General features: G+C 36.1%; 1 protein-coding gene across 1 annotated transcript; it reads right to left on the bottom strand.

The window, feature by feature from the left end:
- Window positions 1-1,134: 1,134 nt before the first annotated feature.
- LOC135696045 (histone acetyltransferase KAT6A) lies at window positions 1,135-15,266 on the bottom strand. Its single transcript, XM_065215315.2, has 19 exons — window positions 15,134-15,266; window positions 13,354-13,683; window positions 12,929-13,179; window positions 12,454-12,676; window positions 11,925-12,116; window positions 11,237-11,349; window positions 10,617-10,698; window positions 10,008-10,152; window positions 9,609-9,674; window positions 8,994-9,109; window positions 7,977-8,163; window positions 7,415-7,487; window positions 7,121-7,210; window positions 6,789-6,929; window positions 6,307-6,400; window positions 5,477-5,626; window positions 4,839-4,923; window positions 3,821-4,148; window positions 1,135-3,363 (listed from the first exon to the last, which is right to left on the bottom strand). Exons 2-19 carry the CDS (start codon window positions 13,625-13,627, stop codon window positions 2,755-2,757), a joined length of 3,219 nt encoding a protein of 1,072 aa, XP_065071387.2. The 5' UTR covers window positions 13,628-13,683; window positions 15,134-15,266; the 3' UTR covers window positions 1,135-2,754.
- Between the last annotated feature and the right edge of the window lie 669 nt (window positions 15,267-15,935).

Below are 15,935 nucleotides of genomic sequence, written 5' to 3'. Positions count from 1 at the left end.
AAAAAACGACTTTAATTTCAAAACTAAACTAATTTCTTATTGATTCGGATCATTTCTAATTGAATAAAGAGGTTTTTGGAAGAAAAAATTTTGGAAATAAATTGGCGATTTTCCTAAGCCTATAGCCTTACTTTTTTTCGAAAAACGACGGTTCTAAAAAGTGCTTATTTTTTCAAAAAAACGACTTTAATTTCAAAACTAAACTAATTTCTTATTGATTCGGATCTTTTCTAATTGAATGAAGAGGTTTTTGCAAGAAAAAATTTTCGAAAAAAATTGGCGATTTTCCTAAGCCTATAGCCTTACTTTTTTTCGAAAAACGACGGTTCTAAAAAGTGCTTATTTTTTCAAAAAAACGACTTTAATTTCAAAACTAAACTAATTTCTTATTGATTTTGATCTTTTCTAATTGAATTAAGAGGTTTTTGGAAGAAAAAATTTTCGAAAAAAATTGGCGATTTTCCTAAGCCTATAGCCTTACTTTTTTTCGAAAAACGACGGCTCTAAAAGTCCTTATTTTTTCAAAAAAAGGACTTTAACTTCATAACTAAACTAATTTCTTATTGATTTTGATCTTTTCTAATTGAATTAAGAGGTTTTTGGAAGAAAAAATTTTCGAAAAAAATTGGCGATTTTCCTAAGCCTATAGCCTTACTTTTTTTCGAAAAACGACGGCTCTAAAAGTCCTTATTTTTTCAAAAAAACGACTTTAATTTCAAAACTAAACTAATTTCTTATTGATTCGGATCTTTTCTAATTGAATTAAGAGGTTTTTGCAAGAAAAAATTTTCGAAAAAAATTGGCGATTTTCCTAAGCCTATAGCCTTTCTTTCTTTCGAAAAACGACGGCTCTAAAAGTGGTTATTTTTTCAAAGAACAATTTTCCAGAACTAAACTCAATCCCTGTTGTTTTTGAACACATGTAACTGAATGAACAAGTTTTTGGAAGAAAAAATTTCGAAAAAAATCGGCGACTTTCCTAAGCCTATAGCTTTACCTTTTATCGAAAAACGGCCGTTCTATAAAGTGGTCATTTTTTCAAAAAACTACATTGATTCCAGAACCAAATTCAATTCTTGTTCATTCTGATCATAGTATGAAGATCTTTAGGCTTGAAAAGGTAGAGAACACAAAGACAAGTAGCGCTGTTGATTAATATATACATCGTTTGTTGGAAATGTCGAAGTGGGCAGCATATCTTTAAGAAACAACTGCTCTACAAAGGTAACATAAAAGAACAAAATTTGCTAGAAAAAAACCATAGGAAGCTCAAGAGTCGAAAAATGCAACTTAAAAACATACTACAAAGAATTGTGAACTAAACGTTTCTTTGTGATTTAAATCATGGATCAAAGCAGGACGCCTTCTGGCTCGTAAAGCAAATGCTTTCAGTTAAAAGATACTTTGGGGGGGGGGATTCACTTAAAGAGGGGGGCTGTCTCTTTATGTGAAGTAAGTTCTATGGCGACTAGATCCCTCTTAGGTAAGTGACCTATTTCCATCATAGCTTGAGGGAACGTCCGAAATAGAGGCTTTCTCAAATAGAGGATAAGTAGAGAAATTTTCGAACTATCCAGGAGCTTTTGATTGAATAACAGTGTTCACATTCCTTTATGGGTTGAGGGTCCGCGAACAATGTAGGAAACCATTTTTCGAATTAAACATTTGAATGGATCTGTTCTTTTTGATATGCTGAATCGTTAATATTCCTAAATATACGCCCCTGACTGCTTGAAATTGCATTTTAGGCATATGAAAAGCCAATTGGCATTAGAAACAGAGCACTATTTAAGACAAATACGAGATTAAATGGAACTGGAGAGTTTGGTAGATAAATCTACAATAACAAGCAGGATACTCTGCTCCTCTTTAAATAAAACATAAATATATGAAGAGTTTAAAAACGATATGATGATGATTAAAATTCAACTTTCTAGTCCTTTTACGTTTTTCCAATACGCAAAAGTTCACATTGCCACAGACGTAGGAAACAGGGGCACGTTTCCCCCCGAATTTCAGAAAAAGTGGTTAAATACCAACTTGCAGCGTACAGAGGTGCCCCTATTGTGACTACAAGTGCCCCTCCCCATACTTTTAAAATTCGTCCTAGGTCTATGTACATTGCTAGGGCTAATTACATTCTGGTTGCCAAGCAACTAGATTCCGGTAAATCTGTATGTGCATCTACCTCCCAGACTGTGAAATATGACTTTTTGTGACAACCGTCAATTTCTATGCTATTTCATGTACAAGTAACTATTTTAAGTATGGTGTCATCCACTTAAAATGGCTATGAATGTTACAGACACTGAGTCTTGATGAAGGGCGAGGGTATACACAAATACACTGAGTCGTTCTTAATGATTTTCTTGCAGCTGTATAACAGTAGATGGGAACCCCCGTGCAAGGACGCCGGGCAAACATTTCCTTATTTTAAACAAGACAGGGACTCTCAAACAATGAACATTCAAAAGTTATTCAGGGTTTAGATCTTTTAAAATCATTGCCTTCCAAATTTTCCCTTTCAGTTTGTTGACTAAAATTTCCTTACTGAATAAGTAGGAAAAATCTTTCAACAGGAACTCAATGCCTTTAACACCTGGTGAATACATTTACATACGATGTTTATCTACAAAGATTCCCCACAATGTACACCAGAAGAAATATGCTATTACATCTGCTAAGGTACCAGGCCTTAACTTGCTGCGGGAACAACAGAACGAAAATGGCTTTGAAATGCGACGAAGTTTGGGTTCAATCAAGATGGTTATCGAGTTCAGCCTCCCTTTCATTCTTCATTTTCTCCTCAGCCTCTGATGCGACACCAAGAAGCTCTGCTATATCACCCTCTGACGTCATCGAGTCGGCTGTGGCGGCTATTTGCTCTGATAACTGAGTCATTTCAAAAAAATTTGAAGCCGAAGATTCTAATTCTGGGAAATCGACAGGATCTATCGTAGACTTCCATAAGCCTGGCGAGTCTCGTACGGCTTTGTTGAGTCCTTCAATTGCTCGAGTAGGAGTATCTATAGACCGTGTTGGTGTCGTACAAAAGTCGCCAGCTAGAGTTCGACTTATTCTTTCCAGGTTCATGTGAACAACCTTTTCTATATTTTCAACATTAGATGGTCTACTAGCTACAATTTTTTGTAGTTCTTCGTCTTCTTTGCAAAGGTCAGATTGATTTTCTTGAGCCGAATTTTCTCTGAGATTCCTGCCAGAACGTTCGCTTTGCTCATCTTTGTCTCTAACTTTATACAAATCTTTCTCAATTTTTGCTGCCTCGCCTTGCAGTTCTTCGCCAGTCTTAGAAGAATTAGCTGCTTCATCTGAATTTTTTACGTGACCGTTTACTAATGTATTCTAAAGAAAATTATCAAGTATAAGAAAAACAAATAGAGAAACAGTTTCTGACTAATCATGAGTATTATTTGCAACTTTATCGTGTTTGAAATTAAATTAATACGCCAAATCTAACATCTCATTTGACTTTATTACCGAACATGCTAGTATTTTGCGAAGCAAGAAAGGGTTGGGAAAATCTCGAATTGTCTTAGTTTTTTGTCTTAGTTTGGTCGTTAGTTATTGTAAAGTTTTCAGTGAAATGTTTCCTAGTTTCGTTAGGTTCATTAAAAGACGTAAGCTTAAGACATTAGACAGTAACTTAATATTTCCAATTCGCAATATGTAATTTAGCTATGATTTTCAAAGTTAAACATTACTAGCCACCTTAGCAGAAAACCTACTTTTAAGCGCCACTTTTTCTGGCAAAGACATAAAAATTACTTTCCCAGTGAAAAATATAATTATATATCATTACCGTGTCATTAGGCTCCTTCTCGTCACAAGATTCCTCTGAATCAAATTTCAACGTGGTTTTCTTTGACTTCTTTTTACTTGTTCTTCCCTTTATAGAAGTGTCTTCATCGTCTGATTGCTGCGGCTCAGTCTGTGCCTCCTTAGTGTCCCCTTCTGGTCCATCTTCTTCACTATGACTTGATTCGTGATCCTTCATGATGTTGCCAGGGTTACCAACTTGAACCAAAGGAGTCCATCTTAAATTGTCCTCGTCGATTGCAACTCTCTTTTGAAGTCGTATTTTCTCCATATGTTCGTTCATAACTTTTTCGTTTATAACAATTATCAGTCTAGAAAGCAAAGGATTTCATTGAGAGAATGCGTACAAATTTTATTGTTTTTACAAGAACATTAGCAGTTCTCTATTAACATAATTGGTAGATCTATAAAATTTGATGTTAGGCCTAAAATTAACCTATTAACGGCTTACCTTCCATCCTGTAATTCGATAGTTACTCCAGCGTTTCAAGTTTTTCAACCATTCAGTTCTTAAAAAGTTGCAAAAAGCCATACGATTTGTTCCTTTCGATCGATAGTCAGGCAGAAAAATCCAGAAAATGATATTTACACGTATCAGATCGAGGCTCTTTAACTTGGGGATTTCGTATATTCGAAGCAACAGTCTCTGAGAAAGAGGCACGTGCTAGGAACGACCAGCGAGGCAGGATGGCTTTAAAAAAACACGTGAAGCAAGAGCCATTTCATATATCACTTATATTGCGCATCTTGGACAAACGCAAAAACAAAACCCTTTTCTTCTTTAGCAAAGCTCTGGACCACTGAACCTTATGGTTTTGAAACGCATCTACTTCAAAGATCTATTTGATATGTTCACACTAATTCCGCGCGATTTCGTTGGTGGAACATTTTTGTATAGCAACTTAACTTGGTTACACGTTTCAGGGTGGATATAAAAAGGCAGACAACATGTATACAAAAATTGAAGCTTGCATCCATTTTGAAAACTATGATTAACTTACTTCCCATCCCGAACATGAATGAAATTTAGCTGCTGGAGTGCTGCTGCAATGTCATGAGGATCCATACCAGTGGCCTCACTGATCCCTGTGACAATGAAATATGCCTCTTTAGGACCAAAATCGAGAATGGGTATGGGGGGGGGGGGTGGTCAAACATAATCAATATTGTCAAACAATAACATAACACTTCAACTGGATCTGTTATTAACATAAAAAGCAGTCAACGACTGAAACTATTGACCCCCCAGTTCAGATAAGTTGCGTTAAATTCACAGCCACCCGAATCCGATGGCGTAGTTTAAGAAAATAATCATATGCCCTTTTCTAGTATACGCCTGAATGTCCTTGAAAATGCGGATCATTTTCAAAGGAACCATTCTTACCAAACCTTTCCATAAACAATCAATATAACAAATCCGCGTGCTCAATGTATGTGTACTACTATGTCACATATGTGGTTTTACAAGCATTTTCTTCGTCCACACGAAAAAACGTATGTTAAACTTTATTGAATTAACATCTTTAGATATTGAAGTCGTTCTCAAAGACTCCATTTTGGTAGCCCAGAGGCTGTCTGGGGGGGGGGGGGGGGCTGAATCGCAACATGCAGAGAAATATCCGGACCTTAGCAAAGTTACCTTTAATTGAAACGGTCCTCGTATCCATGCATTTGTAAAGGTATTCTACAATAATGCTTTTCCAATAGTTCTGGTACGTGATCAAGCCGAGGTCACTCAGAGGTTTCTCGGGCGAGCCTGGTTGTTTCTCGATTCTTGACAGTAAATAACCTACAATAGAGGAACATGAACAGTTAAGAAGAGTGGTGAACGGTGGTAAACAGTTGTAAACGGTGATTAGCAGGGTGGTTACCAGTTTTCAACGTTGGTGAATGGTTGTTTAAAGTTGTTAATGGTTGAGACAGTCGTGGAAGATTTTGAGGCTTGCAGTAACCGACGGTGACTACAGGTTAATTCTTGATCCTTAACACAGTTACATGTCAATTATTCGTTCGGATAGAATTGAGGTTTGATAATGTAACTTTGGCTTCTAGTATTAAAACGTTCATTTAGCATTAAATGAGAGGCAACTAGAGATAAAACTGCAAAGAAAAGAGCATTCATATATCAACGATTTTCGGTTGGTTAGAGGCTGATGGTTATCGAAACTATACGATGGCCTGAGGTTGAGTGGATGGAGTTAAAGGTAAACCAGATAATGGAAACAAACAACAACGATTGACTGATCATGGTTTGAAATTAGCCGTCCCTGAAAAGATTTACTCTTCCTGGCCACGTATATATTCACATGATAGGCATCCCAATGAAACAATGCCAATAAAATAAACGAGCAGATTTTCCAATTTAATGTGCTACATCAGGGGCACAAGCTCAATGACAAAATGTGCAAAAATTTAAACGTGGACGGGGTCAGACACAAGCAAAAGGAATATCATTCAATCTAGACTCACTGAAGTCGATAAGAAAACGGCCAAAGCCCTGTCGCTGATACTGTGGCATTGTCATAATGCAGGACACGTTGTATTTTTGCTGGCAAGCTTTTTCCTACGAAGCAAAAATGTAGCTCAACGCACAATTCCAGAATGTTTCAAACCTCAGATAAATGAAGAATCAAAACACTGAATACAATCAAGGAACTTGAATAAGTAATTGAGGAAAGAAGCATTTCCAGTAAAAGGAGAAACACTTCAGGGTTTATGTAAAGATAAGATTTTTTCCCTCAACTGATATTGCGTAAAAAATTGTTTTGATGAGCACATAAGAGTTGGGGGGAGGGGGGAGGGGAGAGAGAGAAAGGGTCTTGTAGACGGTTGCTAGGGATCTGAGAGTAGAAAAGACCCTTTTATAAACTACCCCACAATGCCAACTACAATGCTTTAATAAGGCACGAATTGCTAAAATATGGTTTTATAATAAATCAATTCTAACTTACTTTTGAAAAGTAGCCAATCAAATGAGATCCCGTTCGATCATTTTTGGTCAGCACGTAAAACAGGAATGGTTCTACGTCGTAATACAGTGTTTTGTGGTCAAGAAACAACTTGGCAAGAAGACACAGATTCTGACAGTAGATCTAGAATAAATGGAATTTAAACGATGAATTATCATAAAGCTAAACAGCCAGCCACGCTATTTTCCACAGTGGTATTACAAGATTGATCAAATGAAAAACAGCAAAAGCCCTGAAATATTTATAACTTCAATAACAAGATGCGATAGCAAATAGTATCATGGTAGCTCCTTTGGGGCACCAAACTGGCTCACCTTTGAAATGGCCCCATCGACTTCAAACACGGACAAGTCATCTTTTCTGTAGATTTCATTCGCAGGCGGATGTGACCATTGGCATTTCATCTGCAAAAACAAAAACATTTCAAAACTATACAAAGTAGGGCAACATTCACTTAAGGACACTTGCCTCAAGTCAGGTTGTTGGGAAATATTCGTGTTCTGTCTGATTGACTTTTTCCGTTCCAGTTCAGCACAGTTCCAGTTGATCGTTGAAATTTTATCATCAATACTGCGTTATGGACTAAACTGTTTGAAAATCAAACTTACCAAATGTCTTTTTAGAATCGTCCGAGTTTTCATGTACTTCAAGCAGAACTCGCAAAGGTAAAGTTTAGGTGCACTAAAAGAGAAAATTTCAGTATATACATCTGAAAACATAATTGTTACAAAAACTTTGAATAATATAAATCCATCTTGTTTGAAGTAAGAGACCGAATCAAGTAACAACCTATGTAAACCATGATAGAATATGGCGATTTTCAACGCGTTTTGGCGCTTCACTATCAATCTAACTATAAATGAATCACCTGTTTTAACAATAAAATGGTGGCAAGGAAAGTATATATGTAGTGGAATGACAAAATGATGAACATTATCGATTTGATTATCGTAATGGAAGGCCACCAACACTGACTGTAACTAAGAATAACTGGACCGTAACACATTCATTGTGAGAGTTGAAAATGGACGTCGGCACGCTCTTCTGATTGGTCCAAATATACTAGTTAACCAATCAAAATAACAGTTTCAATTTCACTGATGGTGATGCTCGGTTTTAACCAGTCGATAATGAGGTAAATGTGTACAGGAAGTTCTATTAACACGATACCTGGCGTATTCCTGGGGGTACGGTGATGAATACCAAGTATCGATTTCCCATTTGCCAAATTCGATGCACGGGGGGTAGCGTCCATTTGGGTTCTGTACAGCTGTCTTCGCAGTGTTGTTGCTTAGCACCCCTGAACTGACTTGTTCCTGAACTTTTTTGAACAAATCGACGTCCTTTTCAGTGACACCTTCGAAGTAGAAATAAAGGTGAGGACCTAGGACCAAGGATGCGTTTCGTTTTCTCTTACTTCAAAGTAAATAACTCTAGATATAGGAAAAGCGGGGAAGGAAAATTCTAGCTTGGAAAAGCTGTTGAAAGGATTCTCAATTTCCGGCATGATACTGAAAGTTCAAAATTTGTGAGCATAAAGCTGTGAAGGATTCTTCTCAGATCTTCTTAAATTGCCGAAGGAGGGTCTCAACAAGTCGTAAAAAAGAGAAACATTTGGAAATTCAAAGTTAATGCCATGTTGAGAACGGATCTGAAATCGCGAAAAGTTGTTGCCAAGATGCTCTTAAAGTCAGAAATCAAGGGGAGATGCTTTATTGATAATAAATTGATTGGAGTTGAACTTATTCGATAGAACATGAATAAAACCAACAACGCTACAATCACGAAGGTTCCAGTTCAACATCTCCAGGTCATTAGATATAAATACAAGGCTAGAATGCTTGCCAAAAGTCTTGGTACACTAACGTCAGTTTTTAAAGGCAAATTCAGCCATTCCCCTTCCCCCCTGTGAACAATGTTATTTTACTACAAAACGACGTAGGGGATTAAGAAGTACGCTTTTTCTGCGACTTCTATGATATTTTTCTAAATTATCAACATTGTTTAGGGGAGGGGGGGTGCGGAAATAGGAGTATCCGGGAATAGGATTGAAAAATATAAACACACAACGCAAATTGCTTGGTGTTCCAAGTACTTTTGGTAATGATTGTAGGTCATACCAACACTGGAACTCTATACTTTTTATTCGTTAACATAGGCGTGCTAGCACTAAAAGCAATTCCATACCTGGAGGCAGCCTTGGTGTTCTTGAGGTGTCTGTTTCATTTGCGGATTGGGGGGTTCTTGACTTTGGGGGGCGTCGCCTGGGTGTGTCCGTATTTGCTGAAGGACAGGCGAGCACGCTGCGACAAAATCATTTTTAAAATTGATACTTGAATGCATATCAGCCGTTAAGAGCTATTGAGAAAAAACTTGATGCAAATCCTTTACATTTCACTTTAATCGACTTACTGTTTTGATAAAAAAATATCAATGGTGATCAGAAAAAGGATTTCAGAAAATCTGGTTTTTTCTGTCAGCAAACAGCAATTCCTTTGAGTAATATCATCACTTAAATATTTAAAAGTTATAAAATAATAAAACATCAGTTGAGCTAATGGGAAGAGCATTCGGGGGTATACATTTGTAACCTTGGACTTGAAACACCCTTAATTACGATTTAGTGTATACCCAATCTTAGCAAAGAAAGATGGCTTTGAAAAAAGCAAATATACTTTTTAAACATGCATTTTTGTCTGATACTTCAGAATAAAGAGCGTCAGACGTTTTATTAAAATCTGTGCCACAAAAAAATAAAAACTAAGAGAGCACAATAAACATAACAAATCGACCAAAATATACCTTCTGTGTGTTGCATATTTCCCTCTCAAATGTCCCGTTCCGTCACAGCCAGGTGTAGGACACAAACTAAATAAGAATTAAATTAGATCAATGAAAATAAAAATAGCATATCCTATGCAAGATACGAAAAATTTAGTTGAAATTGAAAATAATATCAGAGATTCGACAACAAATGCAAAGCCAAAGTCATGTTTGGGTTTGGGTTAATTCCAAAATTAAAACAGTCAACGGAACTGTTAAAAAACCATTCTAAGCATGAATCTTAAAATGGCGAGTTGATTTGGTGAAATCTGACTTAATGCTGGGAAAAAATTATTTTAAAGTTAAAGGTTAAAAGATTTAACCATTTGAGAAAAATCTAAATAATTTTTAATTCATTTAAGAAATGAAAAATTTTACCTATTATTTTCTTTATCCAATCCCTCGTCATCATTCTCCGGTGGCGTATGTCGTATTTTCTTTCGTGGTGGCGTGCATAATATCGTGTTCGTGCGTCGTCTTTTTCCATCTCGCTCGTTGTCACACTCCAGGCACACCCAGCTACCTACAATGCAAACGCAAGTTTCTCTAAAGTCTTTAGAACTCAAATTGGCTTTCTATAAAGACAAACAGAGAGTGCCTCTGAAAAAACCGTGTGTGTGCACCTAGGCAAATCGGCACCGCCTCGTTATGAGTGTTTAGACAAAGCAATAAAGCCACAGAACTAAGACTACGTTCAAATATTTTTTACCGCTCCATCTCGATTAAAACAGTAAGTTTGCCTCTGAAATGCTTAATCAAACTGGCATACTTTTCTTTAATTAGGCTCTCGGCTACCAATCTTTTACAGATCTAGAGGTAATTTTAACAATGATATAGTATACGCCCATTTAGTTTAATCGTGATCTGGTTCATCTTTACTAATGCTTTACTCACCCCCCCCCCCCCCCCCCCAATCAACAAGTCAGCATCTTTAGTTAACCTTGAAATCTTAACCAAATCCAGAAAATGAACCGGAGGTTGTCATACCTGTAGGCATATCATCAAGAGGCGGCTCCAGGCAGTCCATGTGGAATCCTTTGTCACATGCATCGCAGAAAAGCAAATTCGCCTGATAAAAATTAAGACCCCTAAGTATTTCATAAGGCGATTTCACTAATTGGTGCAAGTCAAAAATTTCTAAAGGGCGACGTCAACAATTAAAGTATATACAATCTATTAAATGTAAAACTCGGAAATAGGCAAAAGGTGATCGGAAATTTATGCCATGATCAATCAAAAGTGAAATTACAGTTTACTGACAATGGAAAGACGTATGTACTGGCACATAACTTGATCAGAAATACAGTGACCTTGAACAATTGTGAGCACTTAAACCATAGAAGGGATTACTATACACATAACAATTATCAAACCTTCGAGCTAAAAAAATAACGTATAAATGTTTATTTAAACCATTTCAAAAGATGAGAAAAATAAAGCATATTTCCACGCACTTAATGCATTGATCTTCTACTTAAAATCTATAGCTTAGTAATGAAAAATGATGTATGGCAGGTATTTATAGGGGCTAAAGAAGAGGTTTTATCACAAAGTTACAACAAGGACCGAATCTACTCTTAGGAATCATTAAGAAACGACCCACTCACTGCGTCTCCTTGTTCCTGACAGTTTGTGCAAATCTTGCACTCTATACATTGCCACGGCTCCTTAGAGACTCTTTGTGTCAGCTCTTTTGAATATTGTAAGCAGCTTGGGTGTCCTGCAGAAGGAAAGAAAATTTTATATAAACTACAGAACAGGTAATTTTCAAATGATTGACCAAGAAGGACAGCTGAGAGACACAAGGTATCATTGGGGACAATGGTTTGTTTGAAAAGCATAGTACAAAGTCAGAACTGATAGTAAAAAGACTTGTTCAATCAACGAATTCCTGGCTGTAGCTAAAGATATAGGCGAAATATGCTATTTGGTGTACAAAATAAGATAGTTCTAAGTTGCTTTCAGAGTTTCACGCTTAATTCGATCTTAAATTACAGCCATAGTTTTTTGTTCCATTTGATAAAAAACATTTGCCATGGTGGAGTTTTACAGTTACTTGATAATTGCATTAAGCGTGAAACACTGAGCTGCAGCTTAGAAGCACCCTATTATACATAAAAAGGCGTGGAGTTCTACTGTTATCTACAATTTGATCACTTCAGGACCATTCATCCATAATCTGTACAACAGGTTATTGGTACAAAAAACGTCTTGTTTCTTTAACTGTGTGTGATACCGAAAAGGAAACACTGCCAACCCAAGCCATTACAATCACTTGAACAATTAATTCCATACCGCTATTTCCGCATTCTGAACATGTGAGCAAATCCTCTTCATCATCGTAACGGTTTCTTTCCCTTGTTCCTTTGCAAAACCCACAAAAATCAGATAATGTTAGCGACTTTTTCTCTCCGTCCTTCTTTTTACCTCGTCTTAGCTTCTTTCCTTTGCTTTCATCTTTATTCTCTTCTTCTTGAGAATCAGCACCTATTTTTTAAAATGAAACAACATAATACAAAACAGACAAAATAATGGAAATAAAAATAACAACACAGGGAATCAAGATTGATATTGAAAATAACAATAATATTGTGAATATAGATAAAGTTATTCACATAAAAATATATTGAACATAGCATGAATAAACACTCAATATACAGTCTCTAAAGTTCAAGGGCCTTTCCTATATCATATATTCAGTCATTCAACCTCTCAGTAAGAAATCATTGAAAGAAAGTAGTTAAACAGCACCATTAGCAAAATAATAAATGATACGTAAAATAGTTTACAGAAAAGTTATTTCAGAGCATTTATTCAAACTAACCTTTTTTCGGTCTCTTCACTCCTCTTTTTCCTTCAACCTTTTCTGATTTCATTTTCTTATCATTGACTTTTCTTTTTGTCTTCTTTTCAGCATTATCTCCGTTACTGTCTTCAGTTTGTGAATCTTTTCCTCCACTGCTCTCTGTCTCATCTTCGTTATCAGCATTATCAGCATCATTTCCATCTTTGCCTTGGTCTACAATTTTCCTCTTTCTTTTCACAATCTTGAAAAATTAACACTAAGCTCAATAAATTTAAAACTTTTCAACATCTAAAGACATTTCAATTTCTATTGCTGATAGTCAATAATTCAACCTGTCAGAAAGAAATCATTGAAAGAAAGTCGATAAACAGCACCATTAGCAATATAATAAATGACATACACATTATAAATAAACAGGACATGCACATAATCAATATATGCATAAAAATATCAAACAATTAGGGGGAAAGAAAATAAGTCATCTGCAGTATACCTTTGGAGATTTTGTTGTCTTTGGTGACATTCTGTAAAATCTTCCTTGTTTAATATATCTGCCTTTTAATGTTCCCCTCTTAAGAGCCAGTTTCAACTGCACAGATAAATCTGTTTTGGGGTCAAAATCTTCTTGATGATCACAGCGTATATTTCTCTCTATCTCTTCAAGTGTATACCCATCCTCTTTTCCATCTTTAGTTAACGCATCTTCAATAAATTTCCGCATATCATGGACATTTACTGGTACAGCTAGGGAGACAAAGTCATAGGTACATAACTTTTGTGCCCCAACAGAGCTTTCACTGGGACAGCCCTTTAAAAATAATTGTTAGTACGCCCATCAGAGATGAAAGTAAGTGTATGCTCCAATAAACATGAAGATATCTAAATGGCTTGGAAAAATGCAAACATGTTACAACATACCTTTGACACCAGCATGCACGGCAGGATCCTTATATGATGACTTCCCCTTGGACTCAAGTCTCAGAATAGCACCTGATTTCACTGCTAATCCAAGCTGTGCTAAGGCCTCATCCTCAGCAACTCCATATGCAACAGTCATAACATGACATATCCTTGATTCATTTGGTCTTTGTTTCTGACCCTTAACTTTAGCAATTGCAGCCAACAACCAAGGTATATACTTGTTGTTATCTTGGCTCTTCTTTGCCTTTTTTGCTGGAGAAGGGCTGGCCATGTCTACAGCTTTATGTCTACTTGCTGCCAACTGTTATTGCTGTCAGGAGTTCCTTACTGCCATTAAAGTTGTAGAAAAAGAAAGTTCAAGGTTATCATTATAAATTTAGACCATAATGGACTTGTTTTAGGTTAACAAATTACATGTAACCAAATAAACAAAGATAGTTCCAGTTACAATGAAGAAGGTCACCTCTTTCTATTCCATTCAAATTAGCTAGTACTTGTTATCAGAATTATAACATGCCAATATATCGGATGCAATTTTGATATTAAAATAAACCTGTTCAAAGGTTTTGAGAAATAAAGGTTGTTCTTTGCTTAAAGTGGAAGACCAAATGCAACATTTTGTAGAAATCAACAAACTGGAGCGCTGGGTGGAAATGATATTAATTGTACTCCTGAGTTAATTTTCCTTTTTTTTCTTTTTTTTCTTATGCTCCTTGAGTAAATACTCAAGATTGGTTGTAAAGCCTTTAGGAGTTAATGATTGAAGAAGACTTACACTGTCTACATATTCTGGCAATAAATATTCTCAGTTGATAAATGTATATATATAATGGCTTTAAGACTGTGTGATTAGTAAAATGCTTGGTTTTTTTCAAAGCCATTGGTGATTTGGTTTAACAAACAAGTTATGACTTTACAAGATCTAAATGTTTTGTGCATTGCAAAGAAACAAAATTATATTACAGAAACAAATTATTGAACACAGATATAAACAATATTAAACATTTGTTGTTGTTTTGGTAAATGTCTTGAAATAATAGACATTTTATTGACATTTATAAGCCCATTCCTACATTGCATATGTACAGAGGTGATACAAGTATTGTTTTTGTGCCAGCAGTTCAAAAGCCAGGTGTGATATTCAAGGTACAATGGTAAACTTTTCACTATGGGACAAACTTCTGTACATGCATTAATAAGGTTAAAAGCACTGACAATGATGAGTATTAAATTGTTTTGATTCTGTCCAGTTGGCTAACTTAAAATTGGGCTTAAGTATCTAAATGTATCCTCCTTCAAGATATTCAAGCATGCAAACTCCTTCATTTTTGTAAAATCATCTATATTTTTTTCTTGTTCTCTATTTCTCTCATTGTATGTAATTTATTTCATCTTTTGTAACATGTTGCTGTATTTTAAAAGATTTGTATGCATGGATTTCTAAAAATGAAATGAACTGAACTGAACTGTTTTAGTAAAGTGTATAAAAAGCAGCTGTGGAGCAAAATAGATGGTTGGAGTGTAAAGACAAATAACAGTGCCCCTAAAACAAACCTTGAACAGTTACAGATATATGATTACAAAAGACTTCGAAGCTGTATGTGTTTTCCATGTTTTCTATGTTTTAAAAACAAACTGCTGACAATTATCACTTTCAGTCTGTTGACTAGGTCCCAGTCTTCCAAACTAAGGTCTAAGGTCAAAGATGGTGAAACAACAAATTATAGTCATCATAAGTGAATCTGCAACTCTTTAAGAAAAACAACAAAACACTTACAGGCAGAGTCAACGTTTATCCTAAAAATTCGTTGATATTTGTAGACATTTTGCAGCTGCGACATCCAGGCCAGCTCTGGCCTAGGCAACCTAGTAACTGTTCAAAGTGCGCATGCGCAGCTGGGATCGCTTCCAAGGACCTCGGAGCATACTACCGATTGAGGGGGCTGAAATGTTTTTCTTTTGGGGGGGGGGGCTAAACATGTTAAAAAGAGCGAGGTGATTTTTTGTATGGTTTGAAGTACATTTCGGAAATAATTGGGGGGCTAAAGCCCCCTGAGCCCCCCGATCCCGCGGTCCCTGATCACTGCGCAATGTTGCGCCTTGGAAATAATGGCTGAAAATATAAATGATGCTTGGAAAAACAGGTTCTAAAGTAAGCGACAGTCGCACTGAAAACGGCGAAGATGGCGGCTAGAAACACATTTCAGACACAATCAAGATTTTGGCGTCTATTTTTTTCTAGTGAAGGTTTTAAGATTATAAACTGCAAGCATTGTATCAAAATTATCGACCTTAAAAGGAAAAAACCGCTTTTAGCACTTACTTTGAAGGCAAGTGAAATCACACTTTGCAACCCAAGTAACGTAAGCAAAGTCTCGAGAGGAAAGCATTGCGGAGCAAATGCCAAAGTATAAAAAGATACTCAAATGATGATCACATTAAGTGTGAAACTCGGAGAAGCAACTTAGAATCGTCCTGTTCTGTATACTAAAAGATTCTGTCTTTACAGAATCAAATATTTTATGACAGATCGGTAAGTAATAACGTTCATATTCAAATAATACGAATGAGAAAATTAA

Source organism: Rhopilema esculentum, chromosome 17, assembly GCF_057945365.1.
Source record: "Rhopilema esculentum isolate cy_ngs chromosome 17, ASM5794536v1, whole genome shotgun sequence".
Lineage (NCBI taxonomy): Eukaryota > Metazoa > Cnidaria > Scyphozoa > Rhizostomeae > Rhizostomatidae > Rhopilema > Rhopilema esculentum.
The sequence above is the reverse complement of the archived record's forward strand: the minus strand, read 5'-3'. Positions and strand labels throughout refer to the sequence as shown.